We start from the raw sequence: 11,867 nt of genomic DNA on the forward strand, positions 1-11,867 counted from the left end.
ACAACCAATTTGAAAAGAAACTCCAATGTACCAAAATTTATTTTAAATAAAATTCCAAGCCCATTGCCACAACAACAAAGAATAACAGGATTGCCAGAAGCTACTGAGAATGATCCTGCTCAAGCTGCAGGAGGCCAAATCAAAAGAATATGAAGAAGAAGAAGAAGAATTATCTTCCTGGATGTTAAACATGGTGTCTGTCAGTCTATGAACAATTCAACAGAGAGGATTGGGGGGCATTTGCACAAAGTTATGTTCACAACGCAATGTTGCTTTCACTGGCAGGTATGGAATTGGCCTCAGAGTTCATGAGATGAGAACCCCTGCTACTGATGTCGAGGCTCTGGAAATGCCCGAGGGGATCCTGCTGCTGCATTGTATCTCGGAGGCCTTGCGCCTGGGAAGCCAGCAAGACTGGGTAATGGGGAGCCGATGAGCGTGGCTGGAGAGGGTGGAACGGTGGCATCTTCATGTTCTGGGACTCGCTTGGCCCGGGCTGTGGCTGGTGTGAAAAGAATGCAGACTGATTATAAGGAATGTGCTGCATTCCCAGATTGTATGCGTCTGAAGATGACGTTATGTCCCCAGTAGCAACTTTGAGCCTCTCGACTTCCTGCTTCAGTGCTTCATTCAAAGCTGTGTTTTTGGGACAGACAAAAATACAACAACATTGTCAATCATTGTCACGAATGATGTTCAAGATGCAAGAATCGGGATGGCCGATATTTGAACCATAATGGTCATGAAAAACGCAAAACAGCATAGAAATGGTCATAAAAAACGCAAAAGCATAAGACAGTAAGGCAAGGAAATCAGGTAAAAAAGCCAGGTTTTGGTGGGCACATACCATCACGCAACTGAGCTTGTTGTTCCATGGCTTGCAAACGAAGCTTAAGCTCGGTGTTCTCATTTGAAAGCCCTGTCGTGTCCCTCTGTGGAAGAAAAGGAGAGCCAATTATAACGATTGGATCTTGGAGGCTTTCTTTGCTCAAAGAAGAAACAAATATTTCAAGAAAGTAAAAGATTTCACAGTACTAACTCAACATGAATTGTTATTTCCAACTCATGATTATCATACCGAAGCATTCTCTTCTATAGTTTGCAATTACAAGAACAGAAACATGATGGAACGAATGGTTTATCAAACAGTCCAAGCATGCATTGGCAAACATTATAAAGGTCATATAACACATTATAATGCACAGTGTGACTGTATTGGATTTGGTTTCACGCTATCATACATACCATCCCATTTTGTCAGAATTTTGAAGCAAAGGATGAGACTGCAACAAACCTGGAACAGGGTGAGCTGAGCAGAAAGAGTGGTTGCCTCGGTTTGAAGGGTCTGAACTTTTCTCTCGAGTTCAGACATATATCGCGCTTTCCTCTCCTTTGATCGAGCTGCAGACTGCCGATTCGCCAGAATTCTAAACAAAGCCTAAAAACTCAGACAACCATAGAGCTCCAAATCCACAAAACACTATTTCAAACTGCATTGCATGACAAGCTGATCACAAGAATATGACCCAACTCCAGGAAGTTGCAGGGGGGAAAGACTAAAGAGTGATCATAACTAGACAATAACTGCAATTTCTCAAGGCTGAATATAAAATCATTGCAGCTAACAGATAGAAACATAAGACATGACAGCTCCATATTCTAAACCAGCAAGATCGTTTCAAGAAATACCCAGATCTCAGACGAACAGTTTTATGCAGAATGGACTAAGAAGAGTTCATAATTCAGGTGAAAATTTAATATGAGAAAGACAAGGTTAAATCATTTGGGCCCAGTCTTGAAAAGTAAAGAAAACTCATCAAAAGCTACTGTCAAAACTCAAAAGTTGAGGGCCAATCATACTATTGATGTGATAACTACAAGGATACAAATTCGACTCTCCTACCTATAGACTTTTTGATTTTAGCTGGTTGGACAATCTAGACTGATTTACTTTACCCGTGTACACCCTAACATAGCAATGACTACGGATTTCTCTAGTAAATCAAAAACTCAAAAGTTGAATTGATTAAACTCTAAAAGATCTACCACACACTCCATATATGAGTTTTAAAATCTAAATTTCCAGATTTTCAGTAAACTAGTAAAGTATATCAGCGATTCATATTCAGAACAAGCAGTGAAGAAGATGAAGTTGCAGAAATTACAGCACAGTAAATAAAGCTTCAATTCTCAGCTACCTTTTAGCTCGCTTAGGGTCAATGGTCCAGAGCTCAGCCAGCTTCTCAGGAGCCAAAGCCTTCTTAGCTTCAATGGCACTCTCGCTCAGCAGCAAACTGGAGCTATCCACCGAGTTGCTGTGCCGATGGCGCGGCCGGTTCGATGCAATGCCTCCATCATCCGCCGCGCCTCCGGCGCCGGCATTGTCGATTCCGGCCGCCGCGGACATGGATCCGGCGCCGAGCTTCTCGATGTCCATGAAAGTGGAGAACAGATCGTCCTCGGAGCCGATCTCCTCGAAGCTGCCGGCCGGCGCCGCATCGAACGGGTCGGAAGCCAGATCCAGATCCTCCGGCAGACGGAAGTTCACCTCCGAGTGAGCTCTCCGGTGGTGCGACGGCCACAATGCAGAGGGAAATTGCGGCGTCTGGTTCGTCGTCGGCTTTGGATTTGACGGATCTTGCATTGTGACGTTAGCAAAGTGTAAGGTGACGCCTTTTCTTCTGAGATTCAGAAAGTAAAAGACGAAACAAAAGCAGCAGCTTTCAACTTGGAGTCCAAGATGAACAGACGCAGTTATCTACATTCTACAGTGTAGTACAGCAGTGGCAGTTAACAGTTAAATGTAACACCAACACCGCGTTTGGTTAACTCTTTTTTGCTCAACCATTCTTTTTTATTTTATTATATCACACTCTAATTACCTAGATAATTTAAAATTACTTGAACCAAACGTTCCTTACTTTAACATGATTTTCCATCAAATTTTACCCACTTTCTCCTCCCACAAAATCCTATTTAAGATATTTGAACTCGAATTTAATCACGACAAACATGTATTAATAGTTTGCTTATAAATTGTTGTGTTGAAAGTCAAAATTTCAATTACTTTGTTATGATCTAAATTTAAACAATTAAGAGATTACAAGTAAACTACAACTCAGATAATAAAATTTTGTCTGGAAATAGATGATTGAATGGATGAAATATGACCACATTTTTAGTCGAGCCTGTGGCATTGAATCTTTCATACCATGATTTACTTCACATATATAATTTGTGAGTTATTAGACAATACATACTATCGGATAATGACTATGCATACTTTGTTATCCGAAAAAAGAAAAAGGGAAACTCCAAAATGCGAACTAATTGAAGTATTTAATTAGAACTTACTAGATTAAAAGCAAAGTTTAAGTATTACATTTTCAACCAAGGAATAATCTATGACCACTCATTTGGAATGATAATCAATACGCTATCACACAACATGGTAGTTGGCGATTAAAAGCAAAGTTAATACGAAGTATTTGTAATAATCTTTTTAAGATTCAATTTTATATTTATTTATAAATAAATATTATTAAACAAACTCAAAAAATAGGGATATTGGTTTGATTTTATGGCAAATTATTGTGTGGACTATTAATATAATGTACATTTTTATTATACTAAAAGTACATTAAAAATGTACTTTCAATACTTAAATAATGTACTCTAAAACAATGTAATTTATGTACAAAAATAATGTACTTTTAGTATATTAAAAATGTATTTTGTATTTATGATCCATACAGCTATGTGAACCATGGTCCATGCAATAATGATTGTGACTTTATGAAGTAGGCCTATTGTGGGCTCAATTTTGGGATTAATGGATGGATCACCATATTGGGGCCACTAAGATTTTTTAAAACTAGGGCCCATATAAATAGGTCCTATAGTTTGAATGATGATCACTGCATTTCAGGCCCAAAATAATGAATAGCTTGAACATTATACTTTACCAATCCTTATACTATAGAGTAAGGTTCACAATACACCGTGGACACAGGTGAATTTGTATATGTCTCATGTCGTGAGTTTTTGTATTTTCTGTTATAAAATTCTTATCTTAAGGGTATAATTATGTACTTGAAACAATTTAATAATTGTGTCTTATGTTAAAAATTTATGTGTTTTGTGCTGTGAAATTTTGTGCTTATAAACACAAATTATGTACCTAATTAAATCAGATTTGTTTCTTGTCTCAAAAAAAAAAAATCAGATTTGAAAAATAAGTAAATATATAACATATGTATGTGTCTTATATTATGAAATTATGTACTTTATAAGTATGAATTATGTACCTTGTCCAAAGTTCATAATCCTACGTGGACTTACACTGCTCGATTCAATGTCATTACTAGGGGTGTAAACGAGCCGAGCCGAGCCCGAACCTGGGGGTGCTCGAGCTCGAGCTCGACTCGAAACATGAGAGCTCGAGCTCGGCTCGAGTTCGATCGAGCTCAAAAAAATGAAGCTCGAGCTCGGCTCGTCTTATTTTCGAGCAGCTCGAGCTCGGCTCGATTGGCTCGAGTGTTCAAACTCAAGCCCGAGCTCGAGCCGAGTATCGACTCGTCATGGCTCGAATTAAGCTCGAGTTCGAGCTCAAATTTGACTTAATTAACTACATGCATCAATTAATAATAATATTGTTGTATCCATACATTAATAATAATACATCAAAATAATCATAAGTCCAATAACTGTAAAATCATCCCAAACACTTGAGGTCCTTTTTCTCTTGTTTGTTTGAAACTCTTGTAGGCTTGTTGTTTCTTCATTTTGTTGTGTATCATGATCTTTGGACTGTAATTCTATTCTTTCAAATGATCCAGCTTGTCCTTTCATCTCAGTGTTTGTTTCATTATTTTCGCCAATTGCTCTAGTTGAAGTGTATGTATTTTGCGGAATAGATGAACTTTCAGTGGACATGACTACTGAAAATAATAATAAAACAAATCAGTAAAACACCAAAACATAATCGAAAGTCCAAACAGTTATTAGTGTATACAGTTTGGGGTCAAATTAGTTACCAAACACAGAGGCAGGAAGGAAATACGTAGTATATTTTTCCAAACACGAAGGCAGAAAAGAGTAGAATATTTAAGTTTCCAAACACAATTTCTATTCCAAGAATACAAGATAGCAGCACTTAACAACAGTATACTCATTTATGTTAGAAAAAAAAAGTAGTATATTTATGTTTCCAAACACTAATCAATTTATGTTCCAAGAATGCAAGATAGCAGCACTTAACAGTTAACAGTAGTATATTTTTCTCCCAAAAAAAAAAAAACAGTAGTATATTTCTTCTATAAAAAAAAACAGTAGTATATTTCTTCTATCCAAAAAAAAAAAAACAGTATATTTCTTCTATAAAAAAACAGTAGTATATTTCTGTTCCAAGAATACAAGAATGTAACCTGTTGCAGCTGCGGGAAACGGCGGTGGGCGAGAGGCCGGTCGATCTCTGCTGCGGCGGCGGCCAAAGGCTGGTCGATCTCGGCTGCATCAGCGACGGAAGCGAGAGGTGGCTCGTGCTGCTGCTTCGTCTGCTGCCGTTCTATCGCGTCGTCTGCTGCCGTGAGGGATAAACGGGAAGTGGGAGGAATGGAGGTGGAGACCGGAACTGGAGAGGTGAGACTTGAGAGGTGAGAGGTGAGAGGAGAGGTATGCTGATGGTGAGTGGCGGCTTAAGCTTAAGCTTTTGATTTAGGGTTAACTGTACCTATGTCTTTACTCTTTTTTATTATTATTATTATTATTATTATTATTATATAAAAATATGTGTGGCTCGCGAGCAGCTCGACGAGCCACGAGCCTAAAATATTTAGGCTCGAGCTCGACTCGATTATTTAACGAGCCGGCTCGAGCTCGGCTCGAGCTCGAAGTTGACCGAGTTCGAGCCGAGCTTTGACCGAGTAGCTCGCGAGCGGCTCGCGAGTGGCTCGACTCGTTTACACCCCTAGTCATTACTAGTAGGTTGATGGATCGCATGCCCTAATCCCCGGCACACATGTTTTGACCTTGTTAGCCATGTTGGCTCCTTAAAGTAGGGAAGCTATTGTACATAGGCTTAGCATATAATTAGGTCATGTTCAACTGGATCCATATAATTACAAGATAAACATTAGGATTTACTACTAATTTGTTGTAATCAATCATGATTTACAATTACTAGACAAAAGATCTAACAACTTATTATGTCGCATTATTACTTCCTTGAACTCTTTCTGCTATCTTATCCTCGTCATGATTATATATGTCCAATAACTAATCACATTCTCCCAAGTATAGCCCTAAACCTTTTGTGCATAACAATGCAATCCTTCACTCTAATAATTTTTTTTTTAAAAAAACAATAAGATTGTTGTATTCATGTTGTAGATTTTAATAAAATAATGATTAAAATTAAACTTAGGTTAGCTATAATAACTAATATTTAATTAAACTCTCACTCCCTCCGTCTCATTTTATGTGTCTCGTTCAGCTAACGGTTTGACTAAAGTTATTTTTAATTCAAATTTTTATAATGTTAAGTTTAGTATTAGTATATCAAATTTATTTATTTATAAACTACATTGAATACTAAAGAAAATAAGCAAAGAAAATAAATTGGTTTGACCAACAAATAGTAAACATGAAAGGTAAAATGAGACATAAGTATTTATCAATAAAAAACGGTTGGATATATGGCTCTTGACTCAAATGGTCAAACCCAAGTTTACCAAAGCTTATCATTGTGTGAAACCCAAGTCAATTCCAAAAAGATAAGTAGATAACATAGACGGGAACATAATAAGTATTAAATAGCAAGTCACTTAAGATTGAAAATCTAAGTGTCAATTGCCTCCAAACTAATCAATAAGAAAATCGTGTGAGACTAATGGCAATTACCATTGGTAATAAGATATATAGTACATATAAGCTACTTGTCACATTCTCTCATCTTCCTCGACAGACACGCACTATACGCATCTTTCAATTACAATACGTTATTGTATAATATGTTACATCAAAATTTTAGATGTCTTTCACTAGACTCATTCCTATTGGTTATACATCCAACTAATTTGATTTACATTGTTAGAATGAAGATCCAATTAGATTGAAAAGCAAAGGTGGGTAGGAGATATATGAGTATGAAGGTATGATAGTGTTGGGATATATGATGTTGTAAGAGAGACAATGAGTTGTTAAGGAACAAGACATGTGTCCATCTTAAATTAATGATGCAGGCATTGTGGACCAATGTTTGCTTTAATTTGCCAAATTGGGTGGCCATAATGGCCCATGGACTTATATTAGTCCTCTCACCAATTGCCTCTACCATAAGACACCGGAAACCCACCACACCACACCACTCTTGTAAGTTGTAATCACACATCATACTGCTGTTTTTACAAGATTTCTCATCATTCATATGTATATATCTTTCATCCAATTTTATGTGTGTCCCTCTCACAACCTCAAAATATTTGTACTACACAAGATTTTTGGGAACAGGGGTAGTGTGGTGGGACAAAATCTAATTAAATGATGTCTTCTTTTAGGTGATAGAGAAAGACAAAAAATCGTAGATATTGGCACTGTTTGGTAAATAATCAGCCTATCAGTCAATTTTGGCTTATTTGACCACTATTAGTGGTTTGGTTAATAAGCTTTTTGTAACTCCAAAATGCTAAAATTCAAAAGGCTACTCAAAGCAACCTTTTCAATTAGCTTTTTGATAAAAGAAATTATACCAAACAGCTATCAGCTAACAGCTAATTTATCAAACAACTTTCTACAATCAGCTAATGTTATCAACAAATCATACCTTCTAACCCAAACAACCAACCCAATCAGCTAACAGCCATTTACCAAACATGGCCATAATTAAAAGTGTGCATGGGTAAATCTGTAATATTTTAATACGAGAATGTGCTCATAATAACATAATCCAGGTTCAACACCAAATTGTACAAGGAAATCAATCCAAACCCAAACTTCCAATGCTCGAAGACAGGAATTGAATACCCACCATGTCGATAGAACCAACTCTTAAATGAGTTTTTTCATTTGCTAGACCAACGTTTTGGGGCCCTTTTGCCACATATTTTAATTTTATTGTGAGTCCACGTATAGTACTACCTACTATGTGATGAGACTAATTTAGTTTGGTTATGCCTTTCTTGATGACATCTCTCTCAAGGGCATTATTACTATAGCTACTACTCAAGGCCCTTAATTGGACCTATTTTAAGAATAACTATCTCAAAGACATTATTGCGTACTAAGTTTCTTCTTGTTTGGTTTAACACTTTTTTATGATAGCTACCTCAAACCAAAAAATTTAAACATTTTATGTAGATGAAATAGACATATGTGTTATAGTACATGTACTAGGTGTTTGAAATAAAGTTTTAACCTACCATATTGGTGGATTGCAATTTTCTTCATTTTATTTTCTTTAAAATTAATTATTATGCTGCGAGTAATTGAGCGCAAATACATTATCAAAAACAAATTACACACAAACCAAATATTCAAACACTAATAAATATATACTAAGACTTTTCTACCATGTACAATAATAATATCAGGTACAATAAATACTTAATTACATTGACTCATTGAGTACCCGATGCTATCTGTCTTATAAAAGATTATTAAATATACGTGTGTGTATGAATTACATAAAGCGCTTGATAGTGCATCCACATATAACTAATAGCGCACGTACGTGAGTACACTATTATAGATTCCGAGTACAATGCAGTTATTTGCAAATGCACTATCTAGCGTTTTCAAATGCACAATCGTACTTATATAAATGCCAACACATTTTTCATTAATTTCCTATCTTGATCATCTTAAATGAATGATGTAAATCACGGTAACTGGTTCAGCAAACAACCTTAAATGTCAGTGCGCACAAGAGATCTGCTTACTTTAGGCATAATCCTCACAATGTCGTTGCCGATATTCGAACCTTAATCTTTTTTTCTCAAATATTACTTAATGAACTAGTGTGCTAAATCCGTGCGTGCCACCAATTTACACATTCTCGCAAGACAGCTAGTTGCCATATCATCTATATATTTAGTGAAATTTAAATATGTGACAGACTGATGACAGTGTAAAGAGGCAAAGATTTTAACTATTATGGCATGGAGAGACATCATTGGACCGGCTTTCTTGTCTGTAACAAGGTTAAAGTGCAGTGAAGGACAAGGACCAATTACGTAATCTACTACTATAAAAGAAAGGCAAAAAACCAAAAAATGATTAAAGTGAGGTAAACTTGAGATTTACAGACGAAATCCTTGATACGTACTGTCTGTTGTTTAAACATGTATCCGACAAAAGCCATTGATCAAAATCAAGACGCCAGAGTGCAAAAGATTTATATAATAATATTAGCGAAAAGGAGAAAAAAGAGAGAATGGCTTGATTGGCTTCTGGGCATGCCATTATAGAGGAGTGCTAAAGTGGGAGAAGGATTAATTTTGATGCTGGGGAATTTTGCAATTTTTTACATTATTTTTTGTGAAAGAAATAATTTTAATTAATTAGGTGGAATCATGAACCATAACCCACATTCTCAAACATACCAATAGAATTATATTTTCAATATCGACTACAAAATTTAAACATATGGTAGATATGTTAAACATTTTGCGATGGGTCAAGCCACAGGTAGATATAGTCCAAGTCAAGTTAGGATCGATACTTGGTGTGTGCTTTGGGTAAGACTCAAATGATCATAAGGAGATAAATTAGGTGTGAAAAAATCACTAACCGGACTAGTCGCTACTCAAAATTGCACTTTGAGAGAAATTAAAAATACCATAAACCACAACTCCACAAGGTTTCAAGATCGACTCTTAGTGGGGTGACACTTTTGTCTTCTTGATTTGAACAGATCAACTATAAATAACCTAGATTGATTTACCTCCATGTTTAGAGGTTATAATAACAAAGCATGATTTACTTCGTACACACTTTAAAAAATGACTGCTGAGCTTCTTTTGTTACCAAAAAAAAATCATATATGCACAAACTAAAAACATAAAAGGACCAAACAGCTCCTAGAGAGTCAAACTGCAATACAAACTTAACTAGAATTATATATATTATCTTTTAGAACACATTCTCCTATTATCCCCTACTTGGTTATAAAAGGTCCATGCATGTCAAATCCTCAATAGTCTAATTACACTAACTTAAACCTCACTCTCCATTTGAATTCTCTTTCAAGATAAAAAAAATATATATATATTTCCGAATTGAATCTCAGTATGATTGAAGATTAGCTGAATGGAAGCGTCATTAATCGGCAACATCTTGTAGCCCATGATGACGAGAAGCGCATTTTCCCCTCCCAACAATTCTCCTTCTTCCAGTCTCCGTCGTTTCAATAATTCCGGCACCTCTCCGATCTGCAGTTTTTCCTGAATCAATAATAATGGATTTTTATCACCGCCCCAACAGGTTATTTCTGGAGACCCGACCCGGAAATGAAAGCAGCAGAACGCCGCACCGGAATGGGTATTCAAATGAAGCGAGCTTCGATACGAACATGGTGATTATCTTGGCGGCGCTGCTGTGTGCTCTGCTATGTGCGCTAGGGCTCAATTCGATTGTGAGGTGTGCTGTGCGGTTTAGCAGGCGGTTTGGTTTGGATTCGGAGGGCGAGGCGGGAGGCGGGCTGAAGAAGAGCAGTTTGAAGGAGATTCCGGTGGCGGTTTACGGGTCGGGGGTTAATATTCCGGCGACGGATTGCCCGATTTGTCTCGGGGAGTTTGTGGATGGGGAGAAGGTTAGGGTTTTGCCTAAATGTCACCATGGGTTTCACGTGCGGTGTATTGATGTGTGGCTGGCGGCGCACCCCTCGTGCCCGACGTGCCGGCAGTCGTTGATTGAACAGCCTCCGCCGTCTGATGCGGCGGCGGATGTTGAGGCTGGGTAAGATTCTTAAACCGGAGAGTTTCAACTCCGATGGGAGAGCCGAGGAATTTGGGGATTCTGTTTAATTTTCCGCCGCCGGCGGGCAATCAAAGTGCTGCAGATTTTGTTTATTGGTTCTTGTTGAAAAAACTAGAGATAGAAAGGTAGGAATGCGTCCTGAATTTGGCTTTTGGATTTTTTTTTTCTTTTTTTGGGTCATGTACTGATTGTGGTGTGAGTTTGTTGCATAAATTCTACAAATTATTCAACAAAGTTAAGGAAACCTGTATTGTCACCCTAACTGCATAAGATCAATACATGAACTAGCATTTGTTAAGGTTGATTGGGGGGTTCTACGAGCCTACTTCAGTTGGTTCGAACAGTCACCTTAAAGTCTTACTCCAATAACAATGTAATATTCGAATCCCACTAAAAACCTGGAGATGATTGGGAGACCTTAGCCGATCAGAGGTAACGACAACTCTTTGCGTAATATAATATACAGGCAAGGGGTGGGAATTTTGCCTATAGAGTAAATAGGCAAGAGGTGGGAATTTGGGACTAACAGAGCGACTCGCAATTTACCTCTTCCAGTGACTCTTAGGCAAGTGTTTTGAGAACTTATTATTAGTTTGGCTTAAGCTAAAAAAACCCAATGTATTTATTTATTTTCTTTTAAAAAAGAGTTGATTTGGGGGTTGGGGCCAGGGGTAGGGTGGGTGGGGGTATTTCAAATCTTCCAGCCGAGCACTATAATGTCAGGTTTGTTTTTAGAAACATTTTAAATTTTGTTACGTGTTAAGGTTTCATTCAATCTTCTAAATTTCTATACTATTAGACCTATCTAAGGTAGGTATGTGCCTTAGATATTTTTAGAACATACTAATAAGTAATAACCAACTTTTGAAGATTTGATTTAATTGTCAAGTGCT

The 11,867-nt window shown here is 37.2% G+C and overlaps 2 protein-coding genes across 2 annotated transcripts; one reads left to right on the forward strand and one right to left on the reverse strand.

The window, feature by feature from the left end:
• Nucleotides 1–8: 8 nt before the first annotated feature.
• Nucleotides 9–2,780, reverse strand: LOC115998468 (transcription factor RF2b). The gene is made up of 4 exons (XM_031238052.1): nucleotides 2,199–2,780; nucleotides 1,295–1,427; nucleotides 848–932; nucleotides 9–636 (listed from the first exon to the last, which is right to left on the reverse strand). Exons 1-4 carry the CDS (start codon nucleotides 2,642–2,644, stop codon nucleotides 257–259), a joined length of 1,044 nt encoding a protein of 347 aa, XP_031093912.1. The 5' UTR covers nucleotides 2,645–2,780; the 3' UTR covers nucleotides 9–256.
• A 7,384-nt stretch (nucleotides 2,781–10,164) lies between these two features.
• On the forward strand, nucleotides 10,165–11,276 carry LOC115998641 (RING-H2 finger protein ATL74-like). Its single transcript, XM_031238262.1, has one exon. It carries the CDS (start codon nucleotides 10,454–10,456, stop codon nucleotides 10,955–10,957), a length of 504 nt encoding a protein of 167 aa, XP_031094122.1. The 5' UTR covers nucleotides 10,165–10,453; the 3' UTR covers nucleotides 10,958–11,276.
• Nucleotides 11,277–11,867: the final 591 nt, after the last annotated feature.

The sequence above is a fragment of the Ipomoea triloba genome, chromosome 12, assembly GCF_003576645.1.
Source record: "Ipomoea triloba cultivar NCNSP0323 chromosome 12, ASM357664v1".
Classification (NCBI taxonomy): domain Eukaryota; kingdom Viridiplantae; phylum Streptophyta; class Magnoliopsida; order Solanales; family Convolvulaceae; genus Ipomoea; species Ipomoea triloba.